The sequence below is a fragment of the Pipistrellus hanaki genome (assembly GCF_964339955.1).
Source record: "Pipistrellus hanaki genome assembly, chromosome: 6".
Lineage (NCBI taxonomy): Eukaryota > Metazoa > Chordata > Mammalia > Chiroptera > Vespertilionidae > Pipistrellus > Pipistrellus hanaki.
This window is the reverse complement of record NC_140508.1, coordinates 55,796,545-55,816,741: the sequence shown is the minus strand read 5'-3', so window position 1 is coordinate 55,816,741 and position 20,197 is coordinate 55,796,545. Positions and strand designations below refer to the sequence as shown.

General features: G+C 44.9%; 1 protein-coding gene across 1 annotated transcript; it reads right to left on the bottom strand.

Annotated features, from left to right (window-relative positions):
* Positions 1–1,491: 1,491 nt before the first annotated feature.
* Positions 1,492–8,103, bottom strand: ADCYAP1 (adenylate cyclase activating polypeptide 1). The gene is made up of 6 exons (XM_084888020.1): positions 7,417–8,103; positions 6,967–7,077; positions 4,833–4,964; positions 4,335–4,433; positions 3,553–3,603; positions 1,492–3,274 (listed from the first exon to the last, which is right to left on the bottom strand). Exons 2-6 carry the CDS (start codon positions 7,068–7,070, stop codon positions 3,085–3,087), a joined length of 576 nt encoding a protein of 191 aa, XP_084744146.1. The 5' UTR covers positions 7,071–7,077; positions 7,417–8,103; the 3' UTR covers positions 1,492–3,084.
* Between the last annotated feature and the right edge of the window lie 12,094 nt (positions 8,104–20,197).

Here is a 20,197-nt window from a genome sequence, read left to right as displayed (position 1 = left end):
TCTTTGCTTGCTTATGGGGTTTTTTTTTTCCTTCTATCCAAAGCATTTTAATCAGAGATAGTTGTCTATAGGTCTCTAAACATATGTTAAAACCTTCAAAATTATTTAAATCATCTTTATCCAGAACTTTACAAAGTCCAATTTAGTCTGCAGAGTGACTTGCAAGAAAATAATGTTAGACTGATATTTTAGAAGCGTAATTATTATGCAGGTACTCTCTCCCACCATTGGATAGAAACTTTCTTAAATACTGAATAATGTATGTAAACATTATGGAATAGAAATCCATGTAAATTGTACATCCTATAAATGTCCCAACATCCGTGCCCATTTATAAGCTTAATATCTCCTCAGGCATCTCTGAGTAGCTACTTCATATTTTTAGTTGAATCCATAACCCATCAAGCAGATATTAAAGAACATTGATGGTTAAGTAAGTATATATCCCAGACATTAAAATTCTTATGGTTGGTAAAGAAAATCTAATACTTAAAGAGATTTTTTAAAGTAGTTATTTCCTGATGTCTTTTTTCTCCAAACATTAGACGAAGTTGCATTGTTTACAAAAATTTATTCATACAAATTTCACACACTTCATATAACAGTTATCAAAGACCTAATTATAGATAGCATGTGTGTAATACTTGGTTAAGATGTTTTTATAATCATTTGCACACAAAATAAAAGCTTCAAGACTAACATCTACCTAAATTTTCACTATATCATAAATCTGCGTTAGGTTAGTAAGGCTCTTGGCATTTCTAAAAAGTATACAAAAGATTAAACTGGATGATCACTGTAAATGCTTGCAACTCGCCACAGAAACACTAAATTAGACTTCATAAATAAAAAGGTTAACTAGAGCCCTATTTCACCACTAACAGCTGACACAAATACAGAAAATTCTGCCCATTATCCAAGAAACAAATAAGACTAAAATGCAAGCCGATGTGTTGCAGCATTGTAGGGCCACTAAATAGCCATCTGTGATTCGTGGCGATTTAAAAGGCAAAGAAAGGCACTACAGCTGCAAACTGCGTCCCAGGTCACATTGCCTGAGGAGACTGTAGAATTAAAGAAAGATTGATCCCATACACAGGGCTCAGGCATAGATCGAATGCCTCTGTGCTTTCACTGTCTGCAATGTGATCTCCTGGCAGCATCCATCCTGCCTGGGAATGCAAATTCAATTCTGTTTTCTTTGATTTATGACTTCATACCGATCGAATCCGTAAAGGAAAAAGGAAAGGTCCTTTAAACTTTACAGGCTAATGTTTAATCTTTTCTTGTTCTTCTTCTTCTTCTTTCTTCCTTTTCAACAGAATCTGTGCCTGAAAACTGGGAGTTTGTTTTGCGTGCTGTTGCTTGATCTGGTTGTTGGGTGAAGGTTCTTTTGTTATTAGAGATTACTTGGTATGTTCAAGAAATTGAGAGGAATCAGACAGACATGCTTTCTGTCGCCAAGAAAGGATACACAGGGAAGTTCTCAGGGTCTGTTGGAGCTTGTTTACCTTACTCTTGATCACAAATACAAGATAATACTCATACATAAGATGAGGTTTAAAGGATTTATCAGTTAGTAAAACTGAGCAACATGTGAACACTACACATTCTAATATGACAAAGGTTGGTTTATGAAATAACTTTTACTAAGCAATAAGCCATGATGTAGAAAAATACATTTTACCTACAAACACAAGAAACAAGAAACAAATGGTTCATATTTAGTGCATAATTACTTAGCGATAACTACACAGGGTTTCCTAAACTTTACAATAAGCACTTGCATCAAACAACGACAAAAGTAAGACACATTCATCAGTTTAAGAGAAGTGAATGAAAATGGTAACCAGTATTTAAACAGTGCAAGAGGGTAGGAAGGCAGAGTCTTCAGGAAAAAAAACAAATAAAAAAAAACACAGAAACACCAAAGAAAAGGGTGGCTCCTACGGAGCAGCGTTCACAGGGGAGAATCCTGGCCATTTCACAAGATGAGAAGCATGGACAGCACTGGAGAAAAACACATTGTACTTTGCACCCGTTTCAAACACCCAGCACCCAGTCAGTCAGGCTGGGGACCTCAGGTGGGGACTCGGCTTAACCCCAGCATCCCAGATCTGGGGCAGCCCCAAAGGAGTCCCTCTCCAGGGTCCTCCTCCTGCTGCCTTGGGCTCTGCCTCTTCCAGTATACCTGCATTTCTTCCACTTGGTTCCAATTGCCCTAACCTTGGGATAGTGGGTTTCCTGGAAGTACAGAAAAGGGAGCTTCTACTCAAGTCTCCCTTCTCTGTATAATCTCCCAACTCTTGCCCCCAGGAAATGGTGTCAATTCTGGGGAGAAGCACAATTTAGATAGAGCTGTTGTTTGTTTTTTATCGGGAGAATTTTCTTGTGGGCTGAGAGTCTAAGGAGGACGAATACACATAAAAGGAGAATCAAAGAAAGCAGAAGTATTAGAATTGTCACCCAGCGATGGGGACAGTGCCCAGTTGAGTTGGGCTGGGATTGTAGCAGCCTGCCCCAGAGACTCGCTGGGAGAGAATGCCCTACAGCAATTCTCCCAAATCATGACCTCAAAATCTCCCTGAAGCAGGGCGTCTTTGTTTATATACAGTAGCAAATGGTCAGTATTAACATCTTCAGGCCTGTGGTGGATAAAAATACTATCCTTTTAATTCCAGTTTACAAAAATAGGAGTAATATTTAAAACAATGATTGTCTATTTTTCTATCTATTTTATATATAAATACATAAACAGCTCAGGTGAGTTTTTCAATCCTGGTGCACATTTTTATGAACTGCTCTCTATTATACTTATATATATATATATATATATTCTTAAATATATATATTTATAATATATATATCAATAATTGGTCCACAAAGTATATCTGTGCATTCTCTAGTGCTTTGTAAAAAGAAAAAACAATATTATTATCAAAATATTCATTTAATGGCTTTACTTCATACATAAATACATGTTTGGATAGAACACATGAGCGATGACTGTTCCAGTTTGTAAGGAAAATGACTTTTCATTGTGTCAGGGTTGTATACACAAGGTAGCCGGTAAACTCATCGCTGCTACAAATACGTTATTCGGCGTCCTTTGTTTTTAACTCTTTGTTTATACCTTTTCCCTAGGACGGCGGCCAAGTATTTCTTGACAGCCATTTGTTTCCTGTAGCGGCTGTAGCTGTCCGTGAAGATTCCGTCTGAGTGGCGCTTGGAGAGCGGATCCGAGTCGTCTTTGGCATTGCCGCTTCGAATGCCACTGCAAGGAGAGGGGTCGGGAAAGGGTGGCAGGCGGAGCGGGAGACACAGGTTCAATAGCTGCCAGGAGCAGGCGGGCCCCACCCCACGAGGGAGCCTGCAGAGGGGCACGGGGGTCTTACTACCCTCTGCCAGGCCTTCCTCTGCCAGGAGGAGCCGGAGGGGAGCTGCCACAGAAACCTGCATTTTCCCTCCCCGCCCAGGACTTCCTGGCACCACTCGCTTAGGAAAGGGGCCCTTTATGAGGTCCCGGCCAAATGCACACAATTCAAGCCTAACCTCTGTCCGTGCGATATGACCATCCCGTCCATGCGATTGCGCTGAATTGTCCTAATAGGAAATAACAAAAGAGCGGGGTTTTACATCAATCCCGTTATTGCTACCTGGTCAGACACAAGCACTCCCCCTCCGCACGCTACGTTGCAAAAAACGTGATAATAATACAAGTCGACAGGCTGTGCGCAATATTTTTCATCCCATGAATTATTTATTACGAAAAATGTAATCTGTTCTCCCACGGGCTTTATTAAAACGCTGCCTTCTGCTGAGAGGGGCTCCCCGCACCCTGGGTAGGTCTGGCACAAGCAAAAGCGGGTTCCCTGGGTGTCCAGAGTGGAGGGTTTGCTGGCTTCCATTTGAATTTACAACAAAATAATCTTTTAAGTCAAACTTAGAGGAAATGATAGCAAATCATCCCGCGAAGCTTGAAGGTGTTGAATGACTGAGGGGGAGACTATTTGGTTTCTCTCTCTCTCTCTCTCTCTCTTTTTTTTTTTAATTCAAAAACGGATCCAACTCCCCGGTTCTTCTGCCCTCTGCTTTTCTCTGCTGGGTCCCCCAGCTCTCCCGCCAAACTTCAAGAACCGCCCCAGTAATCTTGGCAGATGGCTCGGGGCTGGCCCCCCGCCGTCCCCGCAGACCCCGCGCGGCTCAGGCCCACCCTCGGCCCCACGTGCACGCAGGACGCAGGCCCCGCCCACCCCGCGCCCGCGCGCCCGGCCCCGCCCACCTCGGCGCGCGCGCGCCCCCTCGCGCCCGTTAACTCTTTCGCCGACACTCACCCCACGCCCTGGGCCACGAGCTTCTGCAGCAGTTTCTTGCGGGACAGCTGGTCCAGCACTTTGCGGTAGGCCTTGTGCAGGATCGCGTGGGCGAAGTCCCTAAAGGGGAGGCAACGTGCGCGCCCGGGGTCATCGCCTCTGTCCCCCAGGAGCTACCCAGCTCCCCGATCCGCCCCCACCCCCTGCATGGCATCCTCTCTAGTTGGCGCTCCTGGAAGCTGCCGGGGAACCCCCAGGGGCCCAGAACTCCCCAATGACTCTCTTGGGACGCCCCAGGAACGGGAGTTCCTCCCGCCCTCCCAGGTGGCCGGTGTGGAGTCTGGGCCCCTCGCGCATTCACTGCCACCCCTTGACCACAGACTTTCCGCGACTCACTTTCTGTCGCTGTCGCTAAGAACCCGGGAGGAGGTAGCCTTGAGGACTTTTGTGAAAAAGAACCTACCCGCACCTGCCCCTCCCACAGCCCCTGCCCCGGTGCGGAGGCCGCGCGGTCCGTACCTCATCTCCCCCGGGGGGCTGGGCGCGTGGGCCTCGCGGGGCCCGGAGGCGGGTCTGTCCACGCGGGGCGGCTCCCAGTCGTAGAAGTTTTGCAGCTGGTTTCCGTCCTCGTCGTATGCCTCCTCCTCCGACCTGCGGGGACAGCCCGGGGCAGAAGGAGGGCTCAGGACCGGTGCCTCCTTAGGCTCTGCGGGAACCCCCCCCCCCAAAAAAAAGGAGGGGGCTCTCTGACTTTACTTCCTCCCAAAAGGTCTCCCACGGAGAACTGCCTCTTCTTCCCGGACAGGGGCCGAGGGAGAGGCAGGAGGAGGAAAACTACATCCAAGTAAGGCCCCGCCCCGCGAGGAGGCTCCCCATCCTCCCGGTGCGGGTGAAGGGGCCCCCGCAGGGTCCGGGGAAGGACGCCCTCCGCCCGGGGCCTGGGCCTGCGGACCCGCAGCGAAGGGCGAGTGCGGGGAAGATCCCGGGAGACCGGGCGCCCCAGCCCAGGAGGCCGGAGCAAAAGGGGGGGGGGGGGTGCGCAGCGGCCCCGACTCCGCCAGCGCCCCGCCCGGCCTCTCCGCCCCGATGTAGGTCACGGAGAACCTCGGCTGCTATTCTGGGCCGGAGAGGCTCCGGCAGGAACACGCTTGCTCGGTGCCTCCAAACTTGGTTTGGCGGCGGCTCGTCCGTGCCCTCCCCCGTGGCCTCTCGCCCGGGGAAAGAGCCTTTGAAAACAGCTGGGGGAGGAGGGTGTGAAATAGGGCTTTTTAAGTCTACGGGGGGGAATGTTCTCGCTAATCTGTTACGATGGCGAGGCGATGGGACCGCATGGCAGCCTTGGGGATGGGGAAATGGGCAGCAGCGGACCGACCGAGCGCCGTTCGGGGCGCGGCGGCCTCGGCGAAAACCCCCGCCTGCGGCCCCCAGATCGATGGTACAGGACGGGGCAGGGGGGGGGGGTGAAACACACACACTCCTCACTTCGGGCCGCTAGAGAGTCTCGGGAATAGGCCCCGGACTAGTCAGGCTCCCCGGGAGGGGTGGAAGTCACGCTTCCTAACCCCGCACCCGTTCCCTCCAGGGTTCCCTCCATCCCTGGAGGGGTGAGGGCGAGGCCAGCACACACACCCCTTTGCCTGCCGGCCTGGCGCCCAGCCGTCCTCAGCCCGGACCCGCTGGCACCTTCATTCTCCCCTGGACCAAGAAGCTGGAGGCAGGGACCCAGCTCCCGGGCCAAACCGCCGGTCGGCGGCCCCTGCGCTCCGGGGCGCGGCTCCGGGAACCAGCTTTGCCGGCGGAACTCGCGCTCCCGGCCGCCGGGAGCTGCAAAGCGAGCTTCCACTCCCCGGTGGCCCGCGGGTGTTCTAGGGCTGAGAGGGGGGAAGCCAACTGATGCAGGGATATGGGGGGGGGGGTAGGGGGGAGCCAGGCGGGCAGGCTGTGCAGACGCCTTCTGCCTGCCCGCTCTCTCCCCGCTCCCTGCATCCGTTGCACCTGTTTCTCCCCTCCCTCTCGGACTCATTCCCGTTCTTCCATTCTTGTTCTATCGCTTTTCCTCAACCTCACCCAGCCGACACTCCCCTTCCTCAAGACAGTCTGAGGCGCGAAAGGCAGTCGGGGGGAAAAAAAAAATCACTTGGAAGAAAGCTCTTCCAGGAGAGAGAAAGAAAGAAAGAATCGGAAATAGGTGAGAGGGACCCCTCGGCGACAGCGCGGCACCGGCCGTAACAAAGCCACATCCCGGCGCTCCCTCCACGCTCCACCTTGCAGCCCGGCTGGGAAGCCGGGGTTCGCCTCACTCCAGCGGAGAAGGATGGGGAGAGGGCGAGTCCGGCTCCAGGCCATGCCCTGCCCCCTCCCGCGGGCGGGGCGGGGGTGGGTAGGTCTCTCCGGGCGGAGGCAGCGCCCGGTCCCCCGGGGCCCTCGGCTGCCCGGCGCTGGGAGAGGGGCGCCCCGCCGGAGGGGAGGGGAGTCCGCCGGGTCCTGCAGCTCAGCCGGGGCCCGCTGGCTGCCGGCGGCTCCCCGGAGCGCGGGGGGAGATGGTCGTGAGCGAGGGACCGGGGCCGGGACCAACGAAATGCAGGAGGACTTGCGAGGAGGTGTGGAGGGAAGGGAAGCCGTGCCTCGGTTCGTCCGGGCGGCCAGCGCCTACCTGATCCCGGGGAACGGGAGTCCGGTGGCGTCCGGGGAGCAGGACACGCTGCTGTGCATGATGATCCCGTAGACCAGCAGGGCCAGCCTGGTTCCGCCGCCCATGGCCGTTCTGTGCGGGACGGGGGAGAGGGGGCCGCGGTCAGAGTGCCCCCCGCCCCGCCGGCCCGCCCCGCTCCCCTCCCCTCCCGCCCCAAGAACTCCCGGAGCTGGGGGGTCCGGAGCGAAAGGCTCCGGGTTTGGAAACCCCTCAGTGACAGCCCGAGCTCGCCCTGCCGCCACTTCCTTCTCTCTACGGGTAGATCTATGCCAGACCTGGCGCGGAGGAAAAGGAACTAGTACCCTCATGCCGGCAAAAAATAAATAAATAAATAAAAGAGGCAGCAGTCCCGTGAGCCGTTTGGGTTGGAAAGACTCCCTCCCCCTCCCCCCGTTGCCATTCAGTTCTTACCGCCGCCAGGAAGGGTTTGCTGCCAAGTAGGACGGTTTAGCCGAGCGATCCTCCAAGTTTCTGCGCTGGAGTCACAGCCCCAGGGGCCTCGCCGTCCGGTGTCGGCGTCTGGGGGACGAGCGGGAGCGGCAGGAGGAGCTGGAGGACTTGTTTGCTGCGTGCGGCCAGGCTTCCGTGCAAAAGTTTGGAGACGCACAGAACTAGGAGGGAGCGTGACAGCCGCCGAGGGAATGAATGAATGGGGCGAGGAGAGGGAGGCAGAAGGAGGGAAAGAGGAGGAGGCGACCAGCGAAGGAGGGGGTGGAGGACCAAGTGACCTGAGTCCACCGGGGAGAAAGGAGTCAGTGATGAAGGAAAAGAGGGGGGAAATCAAAGAAGAGGAAGGGGGAAAAAAAGAAAAGGGGGTGAAGGCGAAGCCGGCGTCCGTCCGTCCGAGGGAGCCGCCGGGTCAGGCAGCTTCTTGGGTAGGCAGTGCCTTCTCCGCTCCGGGGCCCCTCTGGCTGCGGCTGCTTCTGCTGCTGCTGCTACCGCCGGTGGTTGCAGAGGTGACCGGCCCTCTGCTCCTGTTTATCTAGCAGCGGCAGAAACCTATCTATCTGAAGATGGTTTTAGGAGAGACTTCTCTGTCAACATCCTGCCCGTGGCCCTTAAGTACAGAATATTTGGTTGCACTGTTGCGCTCATGAAATGACTTCCTCTCTCCCCCCCCCCCTCCCTCAGTCACGCAATGACCGGGTATCAGAAAAAGACGTCAGCATCCTAGTCCCTCAAGGAACATATTAACTATTCTGTGCTGTCCTCATGGATGATGAGCTCTGGAGTCATCCACTTCCCATAAACACCTTTCACTCACACAATCCAATTTTTTTAAGACGTCCAATGATTTTGATGGTTTTTTCCAGTTTTACCCTGTCCTCAAAGATGGGTGAAGAATTAATTCATAGGATTTCAGGCATGGTGAAAGTGATGTTTTAAACGACGACATTCCTACTATTTCTCTCTACTTTTCATCAAGCCCCCAGCAATCAGAGTTCTGGTCTCTGGAATTAAGCACCATCAAGCTCTCCTATTAATAAATTTAATTTAATCTCCTAATATCTTGCGTATGTTCTTTCAGATAGACAATTACATGTGGAAGTCGTTTTGTTTTTAAAGGGAAGTCTTGCGGGGTTTTCAGTAAATTGCTAATGAGTCTGGCTGCCGTTGACAGTCTGGCTATGAGTGGATTAATTAGAGGAAAGCTGCATCCAGAGCATGGCTCTGAGTACTGAACCTGTTTGGTCACAGATGCTACAAACATTGACAACTGCCCTGATTCCATCTTTCACCACCGCCTCTAAATCTGAGAATTCGGCAGTGGTGCTATTAATGTGGCAGTCCATTGCCCAAGTACCCCACTCCTCAGATACCGCCTCCCCTTGCAGTGTCTATAAATGCCCTTAAAGCTGAGAATGGTCCAAGCATTCTAGATTTCAGTAAAGAGCATTCTATTATATGTCTCCTGTTAGTACTGGATTTAGAGCTCTACAGATGACCCATTTGGACACTTTCACACTTTCTGTAGCTCTTACTGATTTGAAGAATTGAAAGTGAGGATTGTGCTTTCCACAAAAATTCAAATTTTAAGGATTTTGGAGTGAGAAATGTTTTCCCCTTTATTTACAACATGAGTTGTAAACTGGAAAAGTACAAGGATTCCCAGTACAAGTTCACCTACTGAGGGTTTCTATCAGGAATCCCTCTGTTGGGGCTGGTAAAAAAAAGAAAAAAAGAAAAAGGAAAAAAAAGAAAAGAAAAGAAAAATTAACTGAAAATGAAATGACTCATGAAATGAGTGGGAAGAGAGAGGAAAGCAATAAGGGAAGACCACAACACCAGGAGACTTCCAAGTCCCTGGGTAACTTAAGAAGATTTGTAAATTTCTATTCCGGTGAAAGGTCTATTTCTTTCGCAAAGGAAATAGAGTCATCAATAACCATTAGTGTGTACATGTTAATTATTTGGATCTCAAAAATTTGAGGAAATGGCAATTTAGTGAGAGTGTTTCCTGATACTGTGATTTGGATCTAACCTTTAAATAAGCTATGTTAGTTCTGTATGCCTTTTCTAAGACAAAATTATAATGCTTCGTTTCAATGCCTTAATTGCTCTCTTATTTGAGGTTTTAATTCTTCCTCCAAGAAGACAGTTTTGCTTATTCCTCTCCATTATTGATTAGAAACTGCCACTTCCTGTTTGTTTATTCCTGGGGACGGCCCAGATTGCTTGCCTGCAATTAAGCTTCAGACCACATCTACATGGAGATGAATCTCTTTGTCTCTGTTGCACATGTTCATTGATTTATGCTGGAGTGTTAGCACGCGTGTCTTCCGTGTTCGGCTCTGCCTCTGGAGTAAGCTCGCACACAGAGTGAAAGGTGAGCACCGTTGATAACCAGGCAGATATCTTTCTCACAGAAGCGCCCAAAGCTATAACGGACTCTGGCTTTTCGTGTCTTCCGCCTTGCTTCACGTCAAAGACGAGCTCCATGAAAACCCTTACTCTTTCCTCCCACGCGAATTCTGAAATGAGTTCAATCTGTAGAAATACTTGAAAATTTCCAAAGACTCCCTGTACAAATTCACTAGTCAGCTTTAGTAAAGGGAGCCACCATGTGGGGAGTTTGTTGACTTCATGGCTTATTAAAGGGGGGAAACCACAAAACCATTAACTTGAAAATTGGGGAAGACGGACGGGGAACTGCTGGCCCCACCGGCCTGCAAGGCTGAAGCACCTCTGGCTTGCAAAGGCCGTGCCACTTCCCCTCTCCTCCGTGAAGCACTCTCATAGGCACTCGGGGCCTGATGAAGGGAGAGACTAAGTAGAGGATTTAATTTGAGATTTTTGGTCACTGAGCTCCAGAAAAAAATCTAGCTTTGGAGACCACTCATTTCTCAGCCCAACCTAAAGTCCCGTACAGCCCCCTCCCACAGCTTGCTTGTGGGACAGGATCGTGCTGCTGATCTTTCCTATCTTCCCTGCCATTTATGTCTCTGATGAGGTGATTAGGTGAGTTTGGTGCCAGTGGGGAAAGAAAGCTTTCCAGTTCTGGAAAGTTCTGGCCTGGGCCAGGGGAAGTTGGGAAGGCTGAGGGAGGGAACTAGAGGCTGGAGGAACTGCAGGAGTCTGGGGCTGCACCCCTGCCTGACCAAACATTCAGGCCATTCTTGCTTTCTTTTCAGTGGAGGGAACTGCGGGGCAATTGAAGTCTCAATGACTAAAACTACCGCCAAGAACCCCTGAAGATGGGAATTTGCTTCTCAGCCAGGCTGCAGAGGCCCAGAAGCATCCCTATTGTGGGATAGGGCTGTACTTACTCCAGTACAAATGCAGGCACCAACCTGGCTTACTGAGAGGGATGGGGCCTGGACTAGGGAACCTGAGGACCTCCCCCGAAGTGCCCTGTGTGGGTGGAGAAAGGAGAGGGGGACAGAGGAAGAGAGGATAATTGGGAGGGGCAGGAAGAGGGGGAAGAGCCTTCCAATTTTATCCTGTTCTCACAGGGCTTCGCTCCCAAGGGGACTTTTACATCCTCCTGAAATGACTAAGGTCAAGGGCCAGAGAGAAACCTTCAGATGTCCTATATGTGCTTGAAAATGACATGGGGGGAAGAGGAAGAGGGTAAAGAAGGGACCAAAGAGTTGAAACTTCCTACTTATAGACAAGGCAAAGGGACTCTCCAATAGCCCCACCCCTTATACTAATGCTCCTCAGGCCAGTGGAATTCCCAGGCCATGGAAGCAGAGAACGGCATGTAACTGGGATCATGTTCAATTAGAAATGTTAGTGGAACCATGGAAATCTTCAAATTGGAAGACTTCATCCATGTCCTCTGTCATGCCAAGGGAACTGAGGGAAGGCGTCAGTCTCCTGCTAAGGAGTGACTCAAAAGCTGCTTGGAAATACTTGCTGGAAATGATAAAGGCCCTGAATTCCAAGCCCCAAATGCATCGACTCCTTTTTATCCTATTTGTCCTGAAGGTCAAACATTTGGTCTGAAATGATGAGTACTAGCTAAAAATCTAGCATTATTTTGTGTGGGTTTTCTTTCTTGGTCACTGGCATATCTGTCTTCCTTGAAGTGTCAAGACTTTCAATCAACATTTGGTTTAAAGAACTCTTTAGCTTTTGAAAAAGTAGAATTTGTATTCAAACAGAAGAATATGTCCAGCATATTCACTGAGGGTTGGAACTTGCAGATGGCTTGACAACATTAGCAAATACCTGGCATAGACAAAAGCCAGTTTCCTAGGGTACAGAGATTTCTACTACTTTCCTTCTGGCCTAGCTACCCATCCTACACATAGTTTCCATGTGTCCACCTTTTTCCGCCCTTTCTTTGTGCTATGTAGCAGCTTTTTCCAATGCCTGTACCATCACCACCCTCACCCCCAACCCCAATACATAGGAAAGAACATCTATTATGAATATGCACATGGCATATTTATGCATTCCTAGTTTAAATAATACTAAATTGGACTGGGAAAGTCTTAGATTCTATTAATTTCTAATTAGTGCATAGCATAAGAATCAGGTTACACTCAGTTTTTTCAAGCTTGATGGAAAACATCATCCTCTCATATGAGTGACAAAAGTAAAATTAGAACACTATTTTCTATTTCACTCTAATCTTTTTCTCTTCTGATTCTTCCAGGAAATGTGATGACTGATGACTCACTTCATACTGATTCCACCTGTAGGGAAACCCAAATGTTCTGCCTCAGAACATCATGACCATCGCTTACTGCACTGCCTGCATCACGCTCTCCTGAACTCACTATGCAGTAAGGAGCTGATGAGCTTACCCATAATGTGTCATGACTTATACCCCTGACCTTCAGAATTTAGGATTTCACACACTGTGAAAACAACCAGCAACGGAAGTCTTCCCAAACCACATGAGCAAAAGCATCTCTCTCTTATTCAGGCACAGGATTTGCATGTTCACAGGATCAAGAGATTTTGCCAGTTATTTTAAGACAAAGCAAATACTCAAGAAGCAAACCTGCTGCAGGTTTGAATGATTTCATCTACCTTACAAACATGGCTCTATGAAGGCTGTGTTCTCTGAAATATTTTGGGAACCGAAAGTATATACCCCAGACTTCACTCCGCAGCATCTGTCAAATTCTCCAGAGATTTCCAGAACATGTCCTCTTAAAAGTCAAGGGGAAGAAAGTCTTCTCTCTAATTCATTCTAAATCCTCTGCTCATATAAGGCTTAAATGCAGGAAGAAAAGATTGGAGAGGATCCAAGAAACTCAATATCCTAAGTGAGTTTTTGTGATGGCTTCTGAAAATGTTGGAAGAAAGGTCTGTGTGCACAATAAAACAAGGTTTTAGCATATAAATAAAAAATAGGATATTGCTCTACATAGCATTCCAAACCTCTGCCCTGTGAGTTCAGACCCAGCCTTACCATTTGTGAGTATAGATCTATTTGTAATAATTTTGAAGCCTCTGAATTTTATTATCCTTATTACTCGCACCTTGTGGTAATAATAATAACTGCAAATATACAGATATGATTTTGATAAAAGCTATCATCTGCTTGGAATACAATTATATAAGCCATGAGTTTGCTATTTGGAAACTTCTGGTTATTATTTATTTAAATTCTCTTAAATTCTTCCTTCCAGTGGGGCTGCATGATTTTGCTACTTCCCAGTTAATAACAGCAATAACAGCAGCATTAGTAACTATTTACTAAACCCTTACTTGCTGAATGCTATTTCCTTTACCCTCAAACTCTCCTCTGTCTAGACACTATTAATATTCCCTTTTACAGGTGAGAAATTGAGGCTCAGAGTGATTAGGCTTCTTACCCAAAGTCACACAGCTTCTACCTTGTAATGCAGAGATTCAAATTCAAGTCCCAATGACTCCAGGTAGTCATTATATTGGTTTACATATTTATTTTCTTTAGAGTTGTTATAAACACAGATTACTAATTTGATATGAGCTCTAATCTGAGACTCACCTGAGGAAAAAAAAGCAGGTTTCTTACTAATTTTCAAATGTAAAATTATGTTTAATGTAATAGTAACCAAATTGCTATTAATACAGTAGAAACTGCTTGTTAGATTACAAACATGTCACATACATATGGGCTTTGATAAGTAGATATGCTTCTAAAATATGTGCATTAATAGTGCACATATTCTTATTTACATATGTCAAATTGTTGAAAGGTAAAGAAAAATACTGCCATCCTAAGTCATTATTTAAAATTATTTCATACCTAAAAATGTAGCAAAAGTTTCAATGATGTGCTTAAGTTTGAAAAGAAAAAACTCATTATTTTCTAAGATCATCCATTTAATAGTCATTCTGTCATCATCCTATTTTATTAAATCATCATGTAACTCAGTGTAACAGAAACAGTATGATTTTCAGTGAGTCAAAATTTCTGTGAGTCAAAGAGATGATATATGTAAAAATGTTTTACAAACAATTGATTCTTCACTAATATAAAGAAGAGGAAATTAACATTTACTGAGCTCCGTCTTTGACAGCAGAGGCATGCTCTGTGTTAGCAAACAATGCCCCATTTAATACTCCTATTGCTGTCAGAAGTAGATATGTTAGCATTATTCCTATTTTTACTAATGGTTAAACTGAGACTCTTAAAGGTGAATTAACTTGCCCAAGACAAATAGCTAACAAATGACTAAGTCAAGTTTCAAACCCAGGACTAGCTATTCCCAAAGTTTCTATGCTTTCTCCTACCATTTAACCTCCTTATTATTGCAACCCAAGGTTATGATTTCCCTTATTATAAAAGGGGAAAGAAATACAAACGTCCATAAAAGCACATGATTATTTAACAAAACATGATGGTTTTTCTAGTTTTGTAAAGTTATAATTGACATACAGTATCAAATTAAGGTGTACAGCATAATGATTTTTATAATATACTAGAGGCCTGGTGCACAAAATTCGTGCACGGAGTGGTGTGTCCCTCAGCCCAGCCTGCACCCTCTCTAATCTGGGACCCCTCAAGGGATGTCCAACTGCCCGTTTAGGCCCAATCCTATCAGACTGCTGGTTCCCAACTGCTCATCAATATTTCTAACTCTCTATTCCTCTCCCTTCCTCTCTGTAAAAAAATCAATAAAATATATATTTTTTTAATTATAAAGAATTTTAAGGTTGGGCCCTGGCTGGTTTGTTTAGTGATTAGAGTGTCAGCCTGTGGAACAAAGATCTCGGGTTCAATTCCTAGTCAAGGGCATATACCTGGGTTGCAGATTCAATCCCCAGCCCCTGTCAGGTTGCATGTGGGAGGCAACCAATGAATGTGTCTCTCACATTTATGTTTTTCTCTCTCTCTCCCTCCCTCCCCTCCACTCTGTTTTAGGATCAATGAAAAAAGTATCCTTGGGTGAGGGTTAACAACAAAAAAGAATTTTAAGGTGGGGGGGGGGGAGAGTTTAAGACTGATTATTTAAAAGAAATTTTAAAAAAGAGAGATTGGTTAATTGACTAAAATATTTTTAATTTCTCTATTAAAAGAAAATCCACAAATAAAGTTAAAGTGGGGGAAATGTTGCCATTGTTCATGAAAAGTAAAGAATTCACATTTTCAAAATGTAAAGAATACTAACAAATTCACATCAAAATGCAAAGTTGGTAAAGGACAAACAGGAAATTCATGAAATTAGAAATATGAATGGTCAATAAATTTGCACAATCAGCTGTCCCAGTATCCTATTCTTTCCATTGGAAGTTGCATGATAGTGTTTAGTTCCTCGTATTTATGTATTTTATATTTATTTATTTGATCTATACTATGGTCATACAAATGCAAATTAAAAATGTATGTTTTTTAATTTACCAAATTGGAATAATTTTTTTATATCCTACTATGTTGTATTGTCAAACATGCCGAGAAATGTGTGTCTCAAGCCCTGCTGGCAGAAGTGCAAATTGATCCAAGTTTCCCAAGTTTCCCAAATTAATTATGCATTAATTTGACCCACTGATCTTATGCCTATGAATTTATGCTGAGGAAATAAGCATGGATCTATCCAAAGATTAACCACAGCCCCTATTCACAGCATCATTGATTATTATAAGGAACATTTGAAAACAACCATGAAATGCCTGATAGTAGGGGACTGATGAAATTTCTTTTAATACCTCCCTACAATGGAACATCATTTCTATTGTAGAATGATGAAATGAAGTAATGCTGTAAAAATCCTTCATGGCAAAAGAGATGCTTCTAATATGTTGTTAAATAAAGAGATTTATTATAAACCCTCACGTACAATACAATACCACTTTTGTAAAACCAAAACATTTAGGCATGTGCATCTGCAAGGACATATACCAAAACATTAACTCTGTTCATTACCAATGTTGGAATTATTAGAGAGAAAATAGTTTTTTTATTTTCTTTTTATTCTTAGCCATTTTTTTCTCTGAGTTTTTAAAATGAATAATATAGTTTTATAATAAGAAAAATACGTATGCGATTTATTTTCAAATATAATACATAACTTTTCTTATCACATTTTCAATAAATACGTACTTCTTTGTTAGTATTTCTTTTGTCTTATACTGAGCTAAGCATCTATTTGATTTTCTTCGTCATACTAATAATCTGTGACCTTCACTTAGAAGGAAAGCTAAAGACAAACAGGACAGAAGAAAGAATGGAACCAAGGCAACACATCTAGGAAGCAAGTTGAGCAAAGGCGGGTGTGAGAAGAAGCACAACAGAGGGGAGAGCCAAGCAGTGCAGCCATCAAGAGTGGTTGTTTCTACCCTGGCCGGGGTTGGTTCAGTGTGAGAGCATCAGCCCACACACCAAAAGGACGTGGGTTCAATTCCAGGTCAAGGACTCATACCTGGGTTGCAGGTTTGATCCCCAGCTCCAATCAGGGTGTGTGCAACCAATTGAACTTGTCTCACAACTCTCTCTCTCTCTCTCTCTCTCTCTCTCTCTCTCTCTCTCTCTCTCTCTCTCTCTTCCCTTTCACTCTCTCTCTCTCAAAAAATCAGTGACAAAAATATTCTTGCCTGAGGATTAACAACAAAAAAAGATTGGCTTTTTCCACCCTGGCCAGTGAAGTTCAGTTAGTTGGGCATTGTCAAGGCAGTCAAGGCAGCCAATCAATGTTTTGCTCTCACACTGATGTTTCTCTCCCTTCTTCTCCCTTCCTTTCTCTCTCATAAAAGAAGAAAAAAAAAAAACAGGAATGGCTATTTCCAACAAATACATTGAATCTTCCTGTGTGTAAGTCAATACAGATAAGATTAATTAAATGTGGTAAATCAAATTTGTTCTGAGTGAGGTTACACTGTATCTTGGAAATACACTCTATCCTACATTATTCAGAGGTGGATCATGTAGCTTGTAGTTTACACAGAATTTGGCTACTTTTTTTTTTTTTATCCAAGTCTGTTGACTCATTTGTGGGACCAAGAAGGTCCAGACAAGATTAGTGTCCCCTGACTCCACCTCTCCTCCACGAAGTGTATCCTTTGCAGGCCAAGCTGTAGAGGTAGTCGTTATCAGGGCTGAACAACGTCTACAAGCAGGCTTGGTCAGGTGCCGTGTTTGAGACCATTAGACAGAATTTTCAAGAGGCGGTGTTATGGGATGAATTGTGTTCTCCGAAAGGGATGTGTTGAAATCCTACCCCAGTTATTCAGAATGTGACCTCATTTGAAAATAGAGGCTTTGCAAACATAATCAAGTTAAGATGAGGTCATTGGAGTGGAACCTAATCTAATATAACTGGTGTGTTTATAATATGAGGAGATTTGGGCCCAGGCACAGATATATATAAAAGGAAGATTATGTAAAGAAACAGAGAGGAGCACTATGGAAAGACTAGAATGACACTGTCACAGTCAAAAAATGTCTGGGGCTACAGGAAGCTAGAAGAGACCAGGAGGGTTCCTTCTCCTATATGTTTCAGTAGGAAGATGGCCCTGCCAACATCTTGGCGTGAACTTCTAAGCTCTAGAATTATGAGACAATAAATTTCTGTTGTTCTGGGCACCCAATATAGCATATAACATGCTTGGTTACAGCAGCCCTAGGAAACTAACACAGGTGTTATAATCACCCCCTCAAAAAAAAAAAAAAAAAGTGCAGGTAATTCCTTAGGAGTATTGGGAAATACTGAAGAGCCCTGCTGTAAGGCAAATTATAAAGTATTGAGGATCTGCCCAGCCAATGTGGCTCCTGGGTTGAGCATCAACCTATGAACCAGGAGGTCATGGTTCAATTCCCAGTCAGGGCATATGCCTGGGTTGCAGGCTCGACCACCAGTGTTGGAGAGTGCAGAAGGCAGCCAATCAATGATTCTCTCTCATCATTGATGTTTCTCTCTTCTATCTCTCTCTCCCTCTCCCTTCCTCTCTGAAATTATATATATATATATATATATATATATATATATATATATATATATATATATTTCTTTTTTTTAAGAAAAAAAAGGATTGAAAATCTGCCTCTACCTGCATATGCAGGCAAAAATTCTGTCTGTTTTATACATACTCTTACGTATAACTTCATTTTGTCATCATTTTTCATTGTTTAAATTGAGATCAAAGCCTGGTCTCCCTCACAGGAATACTGCACAGCATTAATATCTTAAAGCATATTGGGAAGCACTTTGCAAAGGAAGGGAGTACATAAATATAGCAGAACCAGGTAACGTGACAGCCATAATAAACATGCTGAACAGAAGTGGCTATGAGACCTAATAGATTAAGGCAATTGTTAACTCCATCTAATGTTTTTTAAATGGCTTGCAATCTTCTGATGCTTCACTAATGTGTTAAAATAACACAGTGCACCCGCTGATTGTGTGGTGTGCAGACAGAGTCATCTTGTAGAGCTGTCTACTTGGCTTACAGGCAACAGTGTGTGATGGCCATTCCCTAGAGGTTCACACAACACACAACTCATAAATAAGGCTATCTTAGGAAGGCAAATGTTTTGCTAACTAAATAAAATCTCTTTAGGGAAACTTCCTGTCCCAGAGTAACCGGAAGAAAACAAAAGGAGACCCCGGGCCTTTTACATGGAGCACCAGAGTGCTTGAGACACATGGGTTCCAGATTCAGTGGAAGACAGTGTTCTGTGAAGTCATCCCACTCTTTTATCCCAAATGTCTCTGGTGTGGGGAAAAACACATGATTTCGAGTGGGAAATTTTTTTACCTGTTCTCTTCTTATACTTTAGTAATTCTGAGCAAACTGGTATTTTTAGGATCAAGCTTCCATCCTGATATGTAAAGTAAACATCCAAACTCTTGAGCTCAAGGAACCTAGAGTTATCTAAAAAGCTAAACATAGTCACACTACATTTCACTGCACATGAAGATTTGAGATCCACAGTTTAGTACTATATGACAGATACAGAGTGGCACCAAGAGTGGTTCTATAGGTTCTAATTAGAAATAGAGATCGGAGAGAGATTTCAAGGAATGGGATTACAAGATTATGGGGGCTGGCAATCCTTAAGGAGGCTGATAGGCTGGGAAATCTCAGGCAAGAATTGTTGCTACTCTCTTGAGTCCGAATTTTTTCTTTCTCAGGGAAACTTGCTTTATTCTTAAAGCGGATCAGTTTATTGAAGGAGGCCCTCCCACATTACCAGCATAATCTCCTTTACTTAAAGTCAACTAATTTTACATGTTAACCACATTTACAAAATACCTTCATTGCAAGACAATGTTTGAATAACAGGATACCATAGCCTAACAAAGATGATAATATAAAACTAACCATCATAATCTCCAATAGTGATTTCTGTTTCTATTATAATTAACAATACAATCCCTTTGGTCATCCAATCACAATAAGACATCAAGTTTTATCTAAATTGTATTCTTTGTTCTCAGTTCTACCAAAATCATGAAGAAACTATCATTTAAATTTAATTTACATTAATAGTATTTTCTCATGGTTAAACACTACTTCCAATTGTCCCCTCCACCTGGAGTTTGACTGGGAGTTTGATGGGGGGGGGGGGGGCAGCCAACCATCTCCATCCCCTCCCCCTGGCTTCCCCTGCCTGGATCAGCGCCTCCCACCCCAATCAGGGGCCTGGCGGGCCAGCCAACCACCCACAGCCCCTGGCCCAACCCCACCCATGAACAAATTCGTGCAAGGGTCTCTAGTTTTATATATAATAGCTCTACCACTAGGACAAAATCCTTAGTGGTTTGTGGATGTTTTAAAAACACTTATTTATAGCAGTGGATTGCCAGAAATAACAGCCAAATTAATAATTAAATAGAAAGCTTTCATTGCAAAATGAATAAAGCTAAAATAAATAGAAACTATCTGTAATTCTTCAGTATACAAATTCATAGAGCTTTTATTTAACTGAACAGTTATTACAATAATAACTAACAGCCCGACATCTTCCAAGTCCCCTGGAGCTCCTGGCCTCTAAATCGGAGAAAGCTTACAAGGACAGCCTGTGTGCGGAGAAATAAGAGAGAAAGCAATGGAAAGAAACATGGGGGCCGGTGGGAACTACTCTGATCTGTTCTGTATTATTACAAAAAGGAGAATCAATTTTTACAGTCATAAACTCAAATATGCAAAACTATATTTTATTTTCCTGTAACTAAATTTAATTTCTACCCTGAGCTTCCATTACTACCTAAGAGCGGAAAGTTTAATCTAATAATTTCCAGGTAAATTCAGTCAAATCAATGATAACTCAATCACTCCATATTTTTTAGTCAATTCAGGAATTCTTTTA